At 36.7% G+C, this 20,802-nt stretch overlaps 1 protein-coding gene across 1 annotated transcript in view; it reads right to left on the bottom strand.

Annotated features, from left to right (window-relative positions):
• Ell2 (elongation factor for RNA polymerase II 2) overlaps positions 1-20,802 on the bottom strand; it is a 74,033-nt gene that overhangs the window by 8,193 nt on the left and 45,038 nt on the right. The window contains exons 4-9 of the mRNA XM_076856994.2: positions 20,238-20,401; positions 13,372-13,631; positions 6,895-7,019; positions 6,644-6,731; positions 4,122-4,689; positions 1,426-1,492 (exon numbers count right to left, since the gene is read on the bottom strand). Of these exons, the coding sequence (XP_076713109.1) occupies positions 1,426-1,492; positions 4,122-4,689; positions 6,644-6,731; positions 6,895-7,019; positions 13,372-13,631; positions 20,238-20,401 (1,272 nt within the window). The remainder of the gene's footprint in view (positions 1-1,425; positions 1,493-4,121; positions 4,690-6,643; positions 6,732-6,894; positions 7,020-13,371; positions 13,632-20,237; positions 20,402-20,802) is intronic.

The following is a 20,802-nucleotide window of genomic DNA, read 5'->3' as shown; positions in this document are numbered from 1 at the left end:
AATGTGATTAACACAGAGATGCACTGAGGTAGAAGCAGCAACCATCCTTAGACCAGTAACCTAAAAAAGCTTTTTAAATATAGAATTAACTAATTAGGTTGGCAAAACACAGCAACAGCTTTGAATCCATGGGGAAAGTTTAGAATATTTTTGAGTCTCCCCACATGATTTCATCATACATAACGAGTATTTTTCACTATGATAAAAGAGGGATTCAAAATCCATCACAGATCATTCAAGCAGCATCCTGGAGGGGACAACTTTCAGAAGACTTTTAAGGAGGAGTGGGTTTGCAGCTGGAGAGAGGAACCCCCCAGCAGTGGAGCCAGGAGCTGTCTGGGAAGCCTGGTTGCAGACCACTAACCCTTCCTGGGTCACTCAGAGGTGGTTACTTTTAAGGGTTCCCCCACAGAACTTTGAAACCACACACTGCCTCAGATGACAGAGTACTCAGCACAGTTTCTCAGGCTCCTGTTAGTTAAGAGATGATAACCAGCATTATGGTTTCATGTGGTCTTACTCCCCAATAAGTATAGCTTTCAGACTACTGTTAAGCAGAAACAACACACTTCAAATCTAAAATGTTTTCTCCTCTGGAAATGAGCAAGGCTAACCTGCATAGCTTAACTTTATCCACCATTAGATGCCACTAATAGGGAGAAAAATGTTCATACAGCCTAGATGCTATTTTCTCCATTCAAGTTATTTTGCACATTTGTTCATTTTCAAAGCTATCTGCAGTCAGATCTCTTTGCTCTTTCACTCTCATTCTTCCAGGCTCTTGCAACTTAATTATTTTCTCCTTACAGAAGCCTTTTATTCTGTAAAAAAGCTAGAATTATGTGTCCACGTTACAATTTCTGTGATAACCAGTTACAAAAATGTCCCTGGCTTACTGTTTTGCAACTTGTCATAACAAGAAAAACATTATAACTGATACTAAAGTGAAATGACCAAATTTTACTATTCTCTTAATTTTAGGGCAGAAAATTGTTTAAACAAAACCCAACTTATCTGTACTTTGTATTATTAAGTGCAGAGGTTCAAGCACTTTGTCAATAATATACCATCCCTTTGGGGGGCCTGAGTGAATGGCTGTGCATTGACAGACTGTCAGCTTGAAGAGTCAGATCCCTGAAATCTTCCATAATCAAAAGCTTGGCCTGGCCCTGGAACAAAGGACAGGCTTCTCTATACTTAAGGCCAACGAACACAGCTCAGAGCAGGGGGAGGCACAACCTGCTCATGCAGACAAGGGTGGATTTGGGACAAGCAGGCTTAATGGCAGCCTTTCAATTGCAGGGGTGGCTCCAGGACTCTATTTCTAGAATTTCTTACTTTTTTGATTTGCAAATTATGGGAAAAAGAATTTGCAAACTTTCTAAAATTAAACAGCTCTCTCCATTGGCAGACAGATGAACTTACATCAAATAATCTGGGAGTTCAATTGTTGAAGAAGGCTCCATGGAGGCAGTGCAACCCGCTTTAACTCCTATGAAAGAAAAAGAAAAAAAATCAGAGCGTTCATCAACCAGCATGGTTATCAAATGCCTGTAATTCTAAAATAGATTAGAAACATCTGGAACACTTTTCCTCAAATTCTATTCTTCCATCTCAATAAGCAACAGTGAGCAAGGAACACAATTGAACACGAACAATAGAGGCCCTATGACCAGCGCCAGCAGAACCCACGCCAGGCATTTAAAGCACCCTGGCTACTGCAGTGTCTGCACAATAAAGGAATTCCATCTTAACCCAAGGTCACTCTTCTATTCTTTCAACAACAGTTGTGGCATCTGCCCAGCAATTCAAAGATTGTGGTGGCAGATGCAGCCAGACAATGGGAGATACAAATTTTACATCAACATCTACTTTTCATAGGATTCAAACAAGGCAGATGAGACAATAAAGTCAGGTAGCAGACTGCTTTGGTCACTGTATTTTTATCGCTCCCCTTTCTTATATGCAGTCAGTAGAATTGGGTAGGAAGTTTCCCCATCAGTTTAAAATAAGGTATTATTGAATGTTGATTTATATTCTATCTTTGTTCCTCATAATATGAAACAGATCATTATTATTAGAACCAAAAGAAAAAAAAAGTCCTAGTCACTCATGACTATGCAGTTAAAGTATATAAGTGCTCAGTATTCTGTTTATTTAAATGTACAATTTCTAGGGGCTATGCTTGGACTTTTCATTGGGGTAATTTTTTTAATCATTCGAAGTATAGTTAAGTAAATAACTCAAACCCTAATCTGTTGGCAAAACATGTATGTTCACTATAAAATAAATGCATATATTTTGAAGGGCAAAGTACACTAAATAAATTGCAAGGAACTATGATAATTGTTTAGCTACACACATTTGATTCAAGCTTGGGTACAGAAGCATATGTTTGTACAACAGCCTGAGTCTTCAAGGGACAACATCAAGTGCAGTACACTTTCCCTTGCCACAGACACCAGAGAAATCCCAGCAGATATAGAGGATGTGGGTCAGATCTTCCCTTGGTTTGAGGATCCCACTTGCTCTGAAAGGCATTTCTGCATACCCTTAGGGAAGGACGCAAAGAGACTAGGTCTGCCTTTCCAGGTCTCAAAGTCTGAGAATACTCAAGACTGTGCTGTAGGTCTCAGCACACTGGAATCCAGTCCAACTGGCACTAGGCAGTGCCTTAGGATCACCCATTGGGGGTGGGGAACGTGGAGAGTGGAGTATGCCTGGGAACCTGATTCATTAACTTTGAGCGTGTAGTTTTACTCCTCCATGACTTTTCCTTATCTGACAAATTCAAGGACAAGAGTGTTGGAGGGGAAAAAAGCTTATGCCTACCTCTCAGGCCATTCTATAGTACAACTTGATCTAAATATTTCAACAGATATGTTTTGCCATTCAGTATAAGCAATCCAGGTAAACAAGTCACTGTGCAATTGTATTCTACAACTCCTTTTGAAGTACCACTAAAAGGAAACAATCAGGGCTTTTCTGTTATGGTAGAATGGTCAATTACATCTGGGTTTAAAACAGGCAGTGATGCTAAATGACAGATTTGGATCTTTTATGTGCTGGCATGCAAGACATTAAATTTAGAAGATAATTTTTGTTAAGTAAGAAAAATCTAAATTTGTCATTAGATTTTCAAAATTAGTATGTCTTAGGTAAGCAGTCTGTCTACTGCTTAGCTTTCTTTAGAGGTAGAGTTATTTTAAGCTTTTCAGGTCTCTAGATATTGGTTTTTAAGTTTCCTAAAGCCTGATCGGGTTAATTTTATGAATAACTATAGATATTAGCTTTCTAAAACAGAACTTCAAAGGTGAAAACAACCTCCCCATCAAAAAATAAAAACTTAATATCTATCTAGCTAATAATAGCTAACAGCCTTGTAAAAGGCAAACTGCTTTCACTGCAAATGAAGATGGTGTTATAGATCTGCAAATATAATTTTACCTTGCCTGTTGTATAATGACATTTCCCTTATGCTAAAATTAATTAAAGCAGGGGTGACCCCCCATTTCTCTGAGAAAGGAAAAAATGAATATTTCTATTGCTAATTGTGTGTCTAGTTAAATCAGTTCAAGAATGGCATATAATCGTCAGACATGTACAACGTCCTAACAAACGTGGAGAAGAGTATCAAAGTCTACCTTCTAAAAGGAGGCTCTGGAGGATGACAGGGTCACTTTCAAATGCTATTATCTTACTAACAAATATGGAAATTATGTGTAACAGTTGATGAAAAAGAAACTAAAAATGACAGTATAAAATTAAAGAAAACAATCTGCTTAAAAGTGCAAATTTAGCTGGGTATGATGGTGCAGTGCATGCCTATAATCCCAGTGACTCAGGAGGCTGAGGCAGGAGGATCATGAGTTCAGAGCCAGCATCAGCAACTTAGCAAGGCCCTAAACAACTTACTGAGGCCCTGATTCAAAAATAAAAAGGACTGGAGATGGGGCTCAGTGGTTAAATGCTCCTGGGTTCAATCCCAGGTACCAAAAACAAAAAAAGTGCAATATTAAGAGCAATAATTAAACAGAAGGTGATTTGCTTAAAGAACATTATTAATTATAAGCAGTAGAATTTCAGACTTGTGAATAGTATGTTCTTCAGTTCATTTATACCTTCATTGGAATTTGGACTGGAGTTACTCAGCTTGGCAATTTCTTCTCTTTGAACGTCTTCCTCCTTCTCCTCAATAGTCTCAATGTCATGCTTTTTTATTTGGTCCTTTTCCTTGTGTTTCTTAGACTTCTTTTTGGACTTTTTGTGAGACATTGAATAGTTTTCTTCCATAGGCTTTGGACACTTTAGTAGAACTGAACCAGGGGGTAAGGTTTCCAGAGAAGTCCTAGAGGTATATTTGTCTTGCTGGTCCTCATAGATACTACCATTTTGACTAAAACTGTCAACGGGTAGGTCTTGAGTCCCCCGGCCTTCTGGAGTGCTAGGGGAATTGGAGTTAGAATTTACAGTCTGAGGAGGATTTGAGACAGGCAGGTGAGTTGAAGGCAGCGGTGGAGGGGTGGGGATGGCAGCAGCTGCAGGGGGTGGCGGGAGACCTGCAGCAGATTTGTCACTGGTGGGATTCAAATGACCATTTAATGTTGGCTGTACTCTATTTGTCAGGTGAGATATTCGAGCTTTTTTATTCACTAAAGGATCAATAAACTCTGAATCCACAGGTCGTTTCTGGAGGGAGGGGGAAGGAAAAAAGTGAGCTGGTTTGCAATAAAATCCAATAAATTCACTATATATATATATGATTGGTTAAACAACTGAGTATTCTTATTCATACTAACCCTTCTCCAAATTTAAATAAAAACAAAACAAACCCTATGACAACCCCCAAACCAAACCAATAGGAAAACAAATTTAAATGTCTAATGTTAAAAGCAGAACCTGGCAAATACATATTTTGCAGAGATACTCAATTATTTTTGACTATGCAGTCTTATTCTAAGTTTCTATGAGACTATGCTGATTTATGAGGATTAGACCACTATTAAATAGAGACAGCCACCCTCCACATTAGTCCAGTTCCAGTAAATAAGAAGAGAAAGCAATTTTTACCATTTGACTGAGAACTAACAAGTTCAGGTAAAAGGGAAGATACCCATGCCCTTTTAATCTCTAATGTTCTAAAATGCTCCAGTTATGAATATTTTGGCTATCATTTATCATTTCATCTGTTTTAGAGTGAGTACAGCTAGCACTTTCAGGGTAATTTCTCTAAGTGTCTCTATCATTGCTAAAAAGCTATTTAATTTTTAAAATTTTACATGTCTCTTCATCATATTCTAAACTGGTAACTGCAAATTCATAACTGATCCATTAAAATTATGAAATACTTTAAAAATCATGCTAATATTAGTTCAGTCTAGCAGTAGCAATAGTATTGAAGCTCAAAAAAGTATAAAACGTAAGTCTATTTTTATGTTTAAATGTAATGTTATAGCTTATATTTTAGCTTGAAAGAAAATAATAGATAATAAACCCACTAATTTATTGTTTTCAGTTCAGTACCATTTACTTGGTACCTGGTATGTAATCTGATCAGAGTAGAAGTAGCTTTTTAGTAGTTGGCATTAAAGTGAGGCTTTCAGGGGCTGGGGTAGTGGCTCAGTGGTAGAGCACTTGCCTGGCATGTGTGAGGCCCTGGGTTCAATTCTCAGCACCACATATAAATAAATAAATTAAATACAGGTCCATCAATGACTAAAAAATATTTTAAAAAATGAGGCTTCCACACACAATATATGTGCAAGGATGGAAATGCTGCCCCCCCCCCTTGCATCCTTCACAATAGGTTTCTAACATTTTCTGTGGTATGAATTGCCTTTTGCCCAGGGCAAGCTTATTTTTTTCTACACATCTGTCTGCTTCTCCCTAATTCTTAGGAGCAGGGTCTTGCAGGGTGGGGAAAGAGAGGAGAAAGAGAACCCTGTGTCTGCAATAGGAGGTGGGGAGGTCTTCCCACTGTCTGTCCAATGTGTCTGGACACTGAAACTCTCCTTGAGAACTCACTCTCTCAGGAAGTTTCAGTGCTAGCTGGTGAGCTGAGAACCAGAAAGCTGGAACTCCAGCGCTGCCCAGGGCTTGCCCAACCTTTTCTGGGATGGGCTATATCTCTCAGGGGAATTCTAAACTGGAATAGAGTATTTTGATTAGAACCAACTGAAAAGAATATTAAGATAACACATATATGAGAAAGCCATAATTTTAAAAATCATTTGCTTATTACAAATACATTTTGCCCAAGAATATTTTTCTAGAAAATGTTTCAGACAAAATTAAATATCTTTAATTTTCCATACAATCTGTGAATTAAATGTAACTAGATAAGTCTTCTAGTGACCAAATTAGAAAGTAGATAATGTTAGAACAAAATGTAAACTTTAAAAATGGAAAGCAAGGTATGTGTTAAGTAATCTGACCAGTAGTGCTGCACAGAGGGGACAGTTCTGGGATGAGAGCCGAGACCTGAGTTCTAGGCTGAGCTTGGCCATGAACTAGCTGGGTGGCTTTACGAAGGCAACCTGTGCAGTCTCTGGGCCTCATTTCCCTCACTTACAAATCAGAGGACCCAACTAGCTGTCCCCTGAGGTCCTTGTCAATTCTGTGGTTTTATAATTTTATGACATACCTGAGGAGAGGACGCAGAATCTCTACTAGAACATATGGGAGATTCTGAATGGCTGGGACCAGCAGAATTCTGAGATGAATTTAGTTTTCTGTAAAGGACACACATGTTCCAGGTAATTAAAGAGAACTTTAAAATGTTCATGATAGAAAGTTCAACCTTGCTTTTCTTTCCCACCTCAACACTAAAATAACAGTGACCAAAATAATTATTTGTATTATTAAAAAATAAATAAGTAAAAGGAAAAAGCTTACCTAGAGAGCACTGATTCCAATAACCGTCTGTCTGTTTCATTGTATCCTGGCCAATCTCGCTGCAGCTCCTTAAACACATAATCCTTTAAAGTATAGGAGAGGTCTTTTGGATTCAGATTGGCCACCTAATGTGTGGTGTAAAGACAGATCATTAGATATTTTTGCTAAAAAAGGTCATCTTCAGGATTTATATTAAAAATAATTAAACCAATTGGCCACAAAGGGACTGCTACTTTGTACATGCCAGATCTCAAAAAATGCTGTTCTTTCTTCATCATCCTTATTTCAAAACTTCATTTTGAGAAGGTTAAAAAAAAGAAAGAAAGAAAAGAAAACAGAAGGAATTAAAACTTTATAAGCTGAGCTGGATGTTTTTTTCCTGGGTGGCTACTGAACTGTTAAATTTCCAATCAAATAGTAAGCACACATTAGGGGAAAAAAATGGGGGAAACAAATTTTAAATAAAGTTTTCTAGGAATCTAAAGCAGTTATATCATCATCATTTACTTCCTGTTATTAACTCCATTACTTCTGAGTCATAATAAAAAGCCTTGACCAAGGCTGGGGATGAGCTCAGTGGTAAAATTCTGGCCTAGCAAGCGTGAGGCCCTGGGTTAAATCCCCAGCACCACAAGAAAAAAATCCTCCATCACTTGTATTAAGAAGAAAACAGTGTCCAAATGGGTTACAAAAGTGTCCTTTCAGCTAGCAACAGAAACTGCCTTTATAAATTGTATCAATTCTGATAACCATGTCTTTTTTTTTTTTTTTTTTTTTTAAATAACCAAGCTTGCTCCTTTATCTGCCAGGTCTCCTGAAGAACCCAGTCCTTAAAATTCCCCCAAACCGATAAACGGAAATATAAACTAAAGAAAAACCCAAATAACTGTTATTAGCCAAATGGTTTATCCCCAAATGTAATCTTTTCCTATCCCTTAACTACAATTCCTAGAGTGTCAAGGCCTATAATCCATTAACTACACAAATGCATGGTTTCAGGTGCCAAACCAAAAGTAACTTTTAAGGCTAGGAACAAGATACTCCAGCCTGTCACTTACTTTGGATATGTTCTTTATAAAAACTTGACTTTTCAGTGTGCCTTTTAAAAGTACTATCAAGCATAGTTTATGCTTTTCTCATAGCTTAGCTGAATAGTAACCTAATATTAAAGTTGGTATAAACTAGAACACAGTACACTTCTCTGAAAATTCAAATTTGCAAATAAATTAACATAGAATACATACTATCAGAAGTGTCTTAAGTGGAAAAAATATAATAGTCCCTTGATTTTCTACTATTCTTGGCACTACACATGCCAACACCCACCCCACAGAATCCCTTCTCTAGGCTTCTGTACTAGGACATTCTTACCCTTCTTTCTCCTCCTGCAGCACCTTTTCTTTCTTAAGTCCCCTTTGCTCACTGCTCTATAGGATGGAATGCTCAGTGTCTGCCTTCTGCCCTGTTGTCTTCATTATCTTTATCTCCTTCTAAGATGACGTTAGTCCACTGACTTTCAATGCCCTCTTTATATGCTGTTAATTCATGGCTCTAGACTCAAATGTTCTCTGAACACCAGACCTTTGTATATAATTACCTATTCATGTGCAATTACCTGGACATCTTTCAAAGAGAATCTATGTAAGACAGAATTTCTGACCACCACTCCACACCATTTTATACCTGTTCCTTTTCCATCCCTCCTATCTCAGTCAGGGGTTGAATATCTATTCAGCTATTCTGGACAAAAGCCTAGTTATAATCACAGATTCCATTCTTTCCCTCACTCTTTCCTAGCACCAAGGCCCTTACCAAGTCTTATTACAAAATATATCTAATCTGATAAAATATCTCCACCATTCCCACCAGACCAAGCCACTAACTCTTCATATCTGGATTTCTGTAGCAGGCTTATGTAAGTAATCTTTCTCTTCAGCTTTTGCCTGAACCTCTACCCCCACCTCTATCCTCTTTTTTCACTCCTCCCCCTGCCCAAGCCATTCTTGCCACAGAAGTCTGAGTGGCCTTATTGAAAGTATAAATCAGATTACTGCATATTCTTGCTTAAAGTTTTATAGTGGTTTCCTTCCTCACTCAAAAGAAATCTGAGCTCCTCACCTATGACCATAAAAAGTCCTCTGAAATTTGGTCTCTGTATCCTCTTCTCTGTTCCACCCTGAACACAACAAACCTTCTCTTCCTCTAGACTACCAGGAGTACTGACTCTTGTTCCTGTCTTTTGCCCAAAAAGGTTCCCTGAACTCCCTGCTGGAAGTAGCAGGTCTCTTTCCCAGAGCCTCCAAACTCCCTGTTCTTCCTGAAATTGTCCAAATATACTCCAGAAGGGCAGGGATCATCTGTCGGAGTTATTTTGGGATTCCAACATTTAGAACAGTACCTGGCACATTCCAGGTACAGACATGCCTTAGTATCCACAGGAATTGGTTCTGAGACTCCCATAGATATCAAAATCCTTGGGTGCTCAAGTTCTTTATATAAAGTGGTATAGATCTTTAGTATTCTCCCATATACTGTAAATAATCTCTAAGTTACTTATTATATTTAATATAATGGATATGCTATTAAATAGTTGTTATGCTGTATTGTTTAGCAAATAAAGGCAAGGAAAAAGTATGTATGTTCAGTACAGATGTAATTTTATTTTGAATATTTTTGATACACAGTTAGTTGAATTTGTAGATATGGAAGGCCAATTATACTTAAAATGAGTAGAATAAATGAATGTTAAGCTTGAGCCAAATAGCAAATGTTAAGCTTAAGAAGAACATTATTCAGATTTATCTAGTTGCTTTTCTGATTTCTAAAATTTATTTTTTCTCCAGGAAAACCATCATTCATTCTAAGAAAAAGCTTTATAAATATATACCATTTTAGTAACAATCCAGATTTGCTGATGGATGTCAAGCATTTTAAAATTCAGGTACAAGCTTTTAAATTTCACTAGGTGCTAGCAGCTTAGTTTACCTTAGATAGCTATAACTTTGATGAATTAATAATGTTTACAGGGTACAAAAAACAACTATATAAGCAATGAATCAGCAGATATCTTTATTGACAAAGAAAAATCATGACTGATCATTTTAGGCAACTTGTTTGTCAGCTGGCTTCTCTGGGACAGATTAACCAATTTTTGAATAATTTAAGTATTTTGTTATTTTTTTCCCCTTTCTCTTTCATGCTTACTTTTAGTCAGTTTCATTGGTGCACAAGTCATTTTATGTTAGCTATCAGGAGTGTTCAGGAAGAGAAACAAGAGGGTAATTGTTTTAAGTAAAAATTCTAAATATGCTTTTGCTATCTTCCTTCTGAGGATTAAATGAGATTGCACAAGTGAATTGCCTAGCACATAGCAAATGCCCCCCAAATGATAGATGTAAGTAGCCCTTGTATCTATGTTTTCACAAAACCAGCAGTTTTCAGCCCATATCATACATTAGATTTCTCAAGAGTTTTATACAATATTAGTGCCCAGGCCCTATTTTCAGACCCTTGGATTTGTTGCTATGGAGTGGAATTCTGGCACTGGCATTTTTAAAAAGCTCCCTGGAGTATTCTAATATACAGCAAGGATGAGTCTTTACATTAGATTCTACCAACCATAATTGGTAGAATAACTCTATGTCCCAATTGCTCAGAGGTCAAGTATATCTACATTTTTAGATATATCTATCTACATACATATGACCATACAACTATGATTGGTCTCTATGAGAACCCCTTCTGCCATTATTTTTCCCTCTCCATCCATTAACCTAGAAGGTAATCCATAACCTTTCTGGAGGTGCAAGTACCAAATATTTTGTCAAATGTAACCTGATTCTCACTTACTCAAATGTAAGACTGAACACACACTCTCATCCTCACTTTTTCTTTCATCCTTTCTTTGGAGCTCTTAAACCTTCTATGGGATATATGGATTTAAATTGTTTCTAAAAGATGTTCAGATCTAAAAGATCCTTGAGGCAGACAGAGGTGATAGGAAATGGCTAATCCTGAACTGGAGTTGGTGGTTTTTCTCTTTTATAACATGTAGTATTACATCTTGAATATAAGAAATGTATTAATAAAAAACAGATTTAAAAGTGTTATTCTTTGAAAAACAGATGAAAGCCTATAGGGTTTTTTTTAATGATGAAATTTAAGAACAACTTAAATTTGGAAATGTTATTGCTTTAGAAAAAACAGAGATGGATCACCATTTATGGTGGATCTGAAGCCAGTATGAAAAATACAGGAAATTAACGATCTGACAAACTATTGACTTAATTTAAAAGAATGGCTTATTATTATACTTAAGCTTGTGATTGCAAGGGAACTCATCACAGCTAATACTGCTCAGAGTATATACTGAACTCATCACAGCTAATACTGCTCAGAGTATATACTGAACTCATCACAGCTAATACTGCTCAGAGTATTAACACATTTATATAATTTAATGCAGACATGGGACTGATATCGGCACACTTGGTGGCAGAAAAAGGCAGGGCAGTGAGGGCAGAAAGTTATATTCAAGACAGGAGACATTCTAAATTATGTAGTGGCAAAATATCCTGGCTTTTACCAAAGACCACAAAATACACTGTATAACTTTACCTATACATAAACAAATGAAAATTAAAGCAAAAGTTTAGGTGATTTGAGACTAAAGGCAGAAGAGAACTTCTTGACTATTCTTTTTAAAAAAATATTTATTTTTTAGTTATAGGTGGACACAATATCTTTATTTTTATATAGTGCTGAGGATTGAACTCAGTGCCTCATGTATACTAGGCAAGCACTCTACTACCTCTGAGCCACAACCCCAGCCCCTTGCCTACTCTTAATGGAATTTTATGGTAAAATTTGTTTGATGCACATGAAGATAAGCCACATTTCAATTAGTTTTTTACTAAATGCTGAATACAACAGACACTAGTATGGCAGTATGTAAAAAAGTGGATGTGGAACTGATGTGAATCTGCAATATGTATACGGGGTAAAAATGGGAGTTCATAATCTGCTTGAATCAAATGTATGAAATATGATATGTCAAGAGCTTTGTAATGTTTTGAACAACTAATAATAAAAAAAATAATCAAAAAAAAGAAGCAATAAATTGGATGGACTCAAACTAAAAAGTTTCTTCTCAGAAAAAGAAACAATCTGTGAGATGAGTAGGAAGCCTACATTTTGGGAGAAAATCTTTACCCCTTACACTTCAGATAGCGCTCTAATCTTTAGGGTATATAAAGAACTCAAAAAACTAAGCACCAAAAAAACAAATAACCCAATCAATAAATGGGCCAAAGACCTGAACAGACACTTCTCAGATGATGATAAATAATCAATCAACAAATATATGAAAAATGGTCATCATTGCTAGCAATTAGAGAAATGCAAATCAAAAGCACTCTAAGATTTCATCTCACTCCATTAAGAATGGCAGCTATTATGAATACAAACAACAATAAGCATTGGTGAGGATGTGGGGAAAAAGGTGCACTCATACATTGCTGGAGGAACTGCAAATTGGTGCATCCAATATGAAAAGAAATATGGAGATTTCTTGGAAAATTGGGAATGGAACCACCATTTGACCCAGCTATCCCTCTCCTTGAACTATACCCAAAGTACTTAAAAACAGCATTCTACAGGGACACAGCCACATCAATGTTTATAGCAGCACAATTCACAATAGCCAAACTGTGGAACCAACTTAGATGCCCTTCAGTAGAAGAAAAAATTGGCATATATACACAATGGAATATTACTCACCAATAAAAGAGAATAAAATCATAGCATCTGCAGGAAAATGGATGGAGTTAGAGAAGATAATGCTAACTGAAACTGACCAATCCCAAAAAACAAATGCCAAATGTTTTCTCTGATATAAGGAGGCTGATTCATAGTGGGGTAGATAGAGGGAGCATTGGAGGAATAGAGGGACTCTATGTAGGGCAGAGGGGTTGCAGGGGAAGAAAGGGGGCATGGGGTTAGAAATGATATTGGAATGTGATGGTCTTTATTATTCAAAGTACATGCATGAAGACACAAATTGGTTTGAATATACCTTATATACAACTAGAGATATGAAAAACTGAGCTCTATATGCATAATAAGAATTGTAATGCATTCAGATGTCATATATAAATTTAAAAAATAATTTAAAAAATGAGGAGGGACGGAGTGTGGGAAGTTCTGGGGAGTGCTACTGGCCAAAGTATATGTTTATATTGTCTGCATGTAACAACACATCTCATCATTGAGTTCAACTATAATGTACCAATAAAAAAGGGAAAAGAAAAAAAAGATGATTTAACTTAATATTAGGCAATTACATATTTCATGCACCATTGATCAAATTACTCTGAATTTCTCTATTACAATAATAAAAAGATTAAATGATAATAAACTCTCTTAGTGAACTTCTCAACAAGAAGTTATACAGAAGGACCTCTCCCTAGATGCCCTCACCTGTTGCAGAATTGCTCCCAGGGAGTTCTTGTCCTTTTGATTCACTCCATCTTTCTGTAGTCTAGCCAGGAGCTCAGGTTTCTTGTAGGTCTTTAGTGCCAGTAAGTGAATCACCCTGTCTCTATATGGCCGCTGAGAAACACTGCTGCTGCCATGAGTCTTTCGAATTGTATTTGCAGGGTTCATGGGGGTTGACCTTTTCCTCTCCGGCACTGCATCTGAGATGGCTTGAGGTGCTTTCCGAATTTGCACTCTTTTCCCTAAAGCCCAGTAGAAATGACAATGTTACATGTTTGAGGGTTATAATATAATGAACATTTGGGGTTCCCCAGCTCAGATTTAGGTACTTTTTCATTTCTGGAAGAAATAAAGATCACTTTATTTCACTTTTTACTTTATAGAGACCTGCAAACAAAAAGTATTCTAAATACATGACCTAAAATTAGGACTTCTTTTGATGAAATCATTTCTTGAAATAAATACGTATTATAGTTATTTGGCCACTAGGCTACACATGGATAATAATTATAGACACAAATGTAACAGACTAGAAATTTTTAGATTGTAGGTTATTTCATATTAAATGAAAATAATTCCCATGCTTACCTGTCCAATTTATAGAACTTAAATCTGCATATTATATGGCATTTCTGAACAGCAGAAAGGAATACAGTGAACATGGTAATAGGAGAAAAACCTGTCCAATCTCACTAAGAGCACATTCTTGGCTAACCTGGGTGACGAATAATTTCACAGATTCAGAAGCCTTGAGAGGGGAGTCAGCATCCACTAGGGATATAGTAATGATATTCCTTTTCAAAAAGTCATAACAAATTTTAGAAGTAAAAAATCAAAACAACAAACAACAAAAAAGAAAACACCAACCAATAAATAAAATCAACTAACCCACAAACTAAACAATCTCAGAGGGGCAGACAAACAGATCTGCCCTCTGTGAGCTGGGACTAAAGGAACCGATGGATAGTGGTTGGAGGAATGGAAAATGGTACAAAGGAGGCCTTCACGCCATTGCCTAATGGACCAGGGCCATTCATGTGGGTAACCCATTTTCTGTTTGGACTGAACACTGACACTTGGCAAATGGTTACTTTGTAGAAAATGTGTGGGCTGACACGATACTATGTGTATGTGCGAAGCTACCCAGAGATGACTGGTTACCGAAGACCCTGGTAATCATTCCCTGTTGAAGGGACAGAAAGTAGCATGAAATGTATAAGACCCTCCTTTTATGATTTTTGAGGTAGAATCTTTTAGATTATTTAGTTCACACTAAGCCCAACTCCATGCCCTTTGGTTAAAAGTGGGGGAAGAACTAGTAATAATGTACAGTGTGGGGCAATTACATTAGGAACAGGACTAACAACTAGAAACAATGAATAATTACAGCAATTTTCATGAGCTGTGGCCTAGGATGAATCAGTTCTAATGAACAGTAACTCTGTCCATGTTGGGCTCCCCATGCTTGGCAGTTTCTTGACACCATCCTATCTCAAGAAAGAGGAAAAGGAGAAATATTCTCTGGAAACCTCTATCAGCTGGGATGTTTCTTTACTATTCAGACATAACTGGTTGCAAATATCAGATCAAAGTACTGCACAACAAAGGAACTCACCATTAAGGAGACTGTGTCTAATAATATGAAAAACTATTAAACTACTTGGAGTTTTGGAGATAGATCTGATTTCTTTCTTTTCTTTTTTTTTTTTGTAATTTAGAGACAGCTGGACCAATGTCAGATGCAAAGGGACCTAATATTTACCAGGCATCAGTTATGTGAGGACAGTATGCTAACAGCTTCATAAACATTATATCATTAGATCTTTCAGTAATCTGAAAAGGTGAACATTGCCCCCAATTCGCAGATGAGGTATCTGAGGCTTTCAGTGAGATATGCTCAAATGGTGAAGTGCTCACTTAGCATATGGGATGTTCTATGATTGACACCCAAATTTTCTCATTGTACTTCTTTGTTTTGCTGTTGGTCCATATTAGATTGTTAACTCCATGAGGGCAGGACTATGGTTGTTTTCTCTACCAGCAGATTATGAATCAGTGTTTGATAACAGAGTGAATGAGAACAAGACAGCAAATAAACAGAGAAGTAGGAATCAACAGAGCTATATTTTCCCATAATGCCATATGGGAATTATTACGATTCTCCAGTATTGATAGTCTGTAGACACACTGAAATTTCTAAAATGAAATTTTAAACTCAAACTTTCCAACCTGACATTACTCAGTTGTAATAGTTTTAGCATTACCATTCTTTGAAAATTTAAGAGGAATTTGTGAGAAAAAAAAATAGGATCGGGGTCATAAAAATATAGGAAATGCTATAAATTCCACACTTGCCAAGAAAGAAACCTGTTTCACTCCTTTCCAAACCAAGCTGACTGATGGATCATTTGGAATGAATTCAAGCCAGCAAGGCAAATAAAAATAAAAACAAAGTGAGAGCACTGCTGCTGTGCTCCAGCTTCCCCACCTCCTCTGAATCTCTCTTTGTCTCTGCTCCTTGGCCTCAGAGGGGCTCCAAGGTCTGGGGTTTAACCCCACCTTCCCAGAATCAGGCAGAAATAAATAAGGGAGGCTAATACTCCCCTAAGAGGGGAATAGGTATGATGTTTAATGGGAAATGAGAATCTGGTCAGGGAAAAAACAGAGCTGGGCCTAGTGACAGGCTGTCATCTCCCTCTGGATCCCTCACCCCCAATACATGCACTTCACTTTTTATCTCCTTTTCCTTTTAGACAGTCAAGCCGTGGTAACCCATTTTTTTTTTTTTTTTTTTTTTTTTGGTCAAATGCTTGAAAGAACAACCCAGATACACTGGGTCACTGAATTGCACTGATCACTTGCTTGCTGCCTCCTCATTCCTCCTGTGCTATACAACCAGGAGGAAGACCTTGGGTTTAAGAAAAGACAGGTTACAGATGAGGAAAACATTGGTGATAGAAATGAGAATTGAGAAGCTAAAAAAAAAAAAAAAAAAAAAAAAAGAAGAAGAAGAAGAAGAAAAAGAAGAAAAAAGCAAGAAAATGTCAGGTTTAAAGTGGGCAGAATGGCTTTATTTTTATTTTTAATATTTGCCTCAGAAAAGCCCTTCTAATAAAGCCTATGGGAAAAATCTAATTCTCTTTCCAGACCCAACTGCTAATCAATTCCCTGGGCTCCTTTATAAACAGCAGCAGTGGTACCAACAGGGCTGGGCAATCTGGGACTATATCTGAGTCGTTGTTTCATAACAAGGAGTCCACTTCTAACTCTTCCCTTTCTTATGCGATGGTAAAAGTGTTTCTCCCTCAATCTATTGGCTCTGAGTAAACAATCTGAAAGAGAGAGGTTAAAGCACTTCATCATAAAGAGAGGAGGGATGGTAGCCATCTTCTGAAGTTGCTTTTCTGGTCTAAGGAACCTGACCAAAAACCCTGGCAACACAGACCTGAGACTTGAAAAACATCAGCAGGGGTGTGCTGATGACATGGCCTAGGTTATGATTAAATACATAATCCACTGCAATGGAATCCATACCCACCATTTGGCATTTGTGATCACTTTTTCAAAAGGTTTATTAAATAAATAATAAATAAATAAATAAATAAATACATACATACTCAATAGACAAAAAAACGTTAAAACTACAAAAGACTTTAGATATTATCTGGTTCAAATACCTCTTTAATATTTGAGAAAATTAAAATACTAAATGATTTCTCTAGTCATTCAAATATGTGTTAACTCATTGAAATTAAGGAGGGTGAGGGAAAGTTTCAAATATAATCTTAGAAATAATATTGATTGTTATTTTAAATTCCCAAATAAATATTAGTACATATAAAGATTTGCAATTCAATACAAGTGCAAAATTTAGGTTGGAAGTTATAAGTAGACTTAAGATACTAGTAAAAAAGAAGTCAGGGTGACTAGTGATTTTTTTCTCAAATATAGTAATGTTCACCCTGACATAAATGTCATGACTAGAACTGAAAATGTTATTCAAGAAATAAAAGTATTGTTTTCTAGGTTAAAGTTGCTCTGCTCTTCTCTAGGCAAATAGGTTTTGCTTTGTTCAGCTCACAAAAGGGTTGCAGGAGCTCATATTCCTGGTGATTAGGCCAGGTGACCTTGGACCTCTAAGAGTACAGTCTCTATCCTGTAAGCTGGGTTTTTGCCCTAGTTCAGCTGTGAAAGGCCTGGTGTGGCATCATGCCACCACTGTACCAGAGCAGAACAGCATTGTTCTCATTTGCCTCCACCCAGGCTGACCCTGCTGAAGGAAACCTGGTTCTGTAGGTACTGAGGCAGCATAGGTGAGCTTTTGGTGTCATTTTACATGGTATAGTCAATTATGAACTAAAGGGGCATGTCCTGCTGTTTTAGGAAGAGAACATGTTCACGAGGCCATGCCTATATCATTTGCTATTTGCTGAGCCCAACAACAACTAGATGTGTAAAATGGAGAGATAATCATAACCTATTTCCTAGAGTGATCATGAGACTTAGATGAGTAACCACAGGTAAAGCGCTAGCTGATACCTTGTGCTAAATGATTTCTCTATTCATTCAAATATGTGTTAACCCATTGAAATTAAGGAGGGTGAGGGAAAGCACTCAGTAAGTGCTGGGTAATATATTTTGAAGAACAAAATTAATTGGATACTTCTGAGATTCAGAAAAAAGCAGGAAGATACAAACCAAGCTGCTTAGTTGGAAAGAAACATGTGGAAAAGAACTGGCAATGGATACAGTTAAATGCAAAAGATCAAAACTTGACAAAACTAAGTACAGTAAAAAAAACAAAAACAAACAACAGACAATCCAATTAGGATACTAGAGTCTTCAAAATTGATTAGACTCTTATTAGGAGCAGTATGTCCAGTTTTGAACTCTGAGGTGAAGAATTGGAGGCAGGCCAGAGGGGAACACTAAAAATAATTAAAGGGTGGGGATATGGGCCATATTAAGAAAAGTTAAAAGGATCTGGGATCATGTGATCTAGAGAATAAAAGGATGCAAAGGTTAATGACAATATTAAGGTCAAGGAAGAACACTGTGCTATGACAGTCAGTGCCAGGGCACTGAGGACAAAGCAAACAGGATGAGGCTGAATAGGACACTTGGGCTGGCAGAGATCACTGCAGGGCTCAGAGGGGAGGACAGCCCTTCTTAGAATGGGGAGACAGAATGCTTCAGACATAAATTTTGGTAAGCTCAAATTTCCTATAGTTACCCCAAATGTATATAAATTATTTGCAATGCTTACAAGAAATCCTGTGAGTTCTAAAATTCCTAATCCCATTAGGAAGTATATGGTCTTTGGGATTTTGGGTGTTGAAAATTTTGTTGTATAAGTTATAAGTAAACACCTGACCAATCTATGTAATCATTGATGATTTTCAAGTTTTGGAATAAATCAAGGTGAGAGTTTTCAGCTTGTTTTATTGGGAGGGGAAAAATTGTTTTCATGATTTGAGTCTTCTATTCTTTTGTCATACACATCAATTTGCCTCACTGTTTATAAAATGTTGGTATGGGTCAGAATCAAACAACACTTTCAAGCAGGCAGATAATTCATAGTTAGTACTTAAATGTAATGAGAGATCTTGTGCATCTTAAAAATAGCTTGAGATTTAGCCTACTAGCACAGAAAGCTAATTAAGTCACTTATGAGAAGAAAGGAGAATGAAAGGAGGCTGGAAGTTGTTACCTCACTCAGTAGGAAAGGGAAGGTATAAAGTCTCATTGTTGGTAACTTACTAGGCAGGGAACCCAACCTCATGGGTCCAGATACCTGGGGAAGCCATGAATTGTTGTTAAACCAAACTAAATGTATCTAAGCTAAGCACCAAGTCCCAGGAGCATTGGCCTTATTCCAAAGAAATACTTATTAGAGTCACTAGTGGAGCCTTTAGAAGTTGAATGTATTATAGCTGGATCAGCTATAGAAAAATACAGAAGTAGAATTATATCAAACCTGGAAAGATGTTGATTAAGGAATTGACTCTTCAAGAGGCTATTTTTGTTAGAATGTAAATTTCTAAGTCAATATCCTTTCATCATTTACTATGGTGACTTGCATTATGAAACCCACCAAGGACTCAAAAAGCTCATCTTCACTTTTGATCATTCTACTACTGTTAATAGTCACTGCGAATGACTCCTCAAAGTTGTTCAAGACACTGCTCATAAAGAAGACTCATCTTGCTGGTCTGGTCTTACTTCCTTTCGATCTGATGCATATTTGAGTGAGCTAATGATAAAGGCGATGGGCATGGTCCAGGCTCTTAATTAATGGATAGATGAGTATGAGGATCATAATTGTGGTACCAAAGAGTCATCACCCTAATTCTTTGCTATAATGCTTTGCCATAAGCACATTTTATAGTCTTGTAATAAAAATTCCTCATTGTTTAAAGATCCTCTGAAAATACAAGAAAAATCTGCAACAGTGAGGTCAGCAACTCAGAAGTTCAAAATAGCTTTTACTGTTAAAAAAAAATCCCTACAAAAGTGCAAAACAAGATCTATACTGTCCATCATAGAAATTACATCATCCAATGACAAAGAAAACACAACGGTACCACTGATCAGAACCCAGTACTGTAAAATAATAATAAATAGGCAACAGAGGATTCCAGATTCAGTAAAGTCATAAAACTTTAAAATATGTTATTCAACTAACTAGCAGTCTGAAGGTAACAGATGACCTTTCTTTGACCACATTATACAAAATGTTCTGAAAACTAGTTTGTGTTTTCATTAAATTAATATTACCCACATTTACCTACAGTGATCTTGAATTACTCCAATCAATCAGCAAGAAGAAGAAAGATATCTATACAAACCTACATATGGTCCACCGGGTTTGATAACTTTTGTGCTTCGGTTGCGGGATTCCTCCTCTGCCTGGGTCATTCTTTCTCTTGTCATCTGATATGAGTCATTTGTTGCACACACTGTAATTTTATCTTGTATAAATCCCAGGCAATTGAGCTGGGAGGCTCCAGAGCTGTCAAGTAAGACAGTGGCTTTGTCAGAGATGACCCTTATTTTGTACAATAAAGGTAAGCAAGATTTTTATTATCCCAACAACAGCAGCCCAAATAAATTTGCAATTCTAAAACAACTAATATTAATTTTAAATGTAAAAATTATTTAAAATATTTAAGTTCCTCTTCTTCATTTCATATCACATTTTTTCCCATGTTCTATACAGAAAGGGTAAAATGAGCTCTCAGAGACCAAATCCATGAATTTTTTAAAACAAAAACTATTTGGACTGAAGACCAGAGTCTTAATGAACACTACAGTTCTACTTTCATTTAATAATCAACTATTTCAAAAATTACCTATCACCAACATGAGAAATGTTTAAAAATTTAATTTTAGTGTAACTATAATGTGAATGCT

Source organism: Callospermophilus lateralis, chromosome 5 (assembly GCF_048772815.1).
Source record: "Callospermophilus lateralis isolate mCalLat2 chromosome 5, mCalLat2.hap1, whole genome shotgun sequence".
NCBI classification, from domain to species: domain Eukaryota; kingdom Metazoa; phylum Chordata; class Mammalia; order Rodentia; family Sciuridae; genus Callospermophilus; species Callospermophilus lateralis.
The sequence above is the reverse complement of the archived record's forward strand: the minus strand, read 5'-3'. Positions and strand labels throughout refer to the sequence as shown.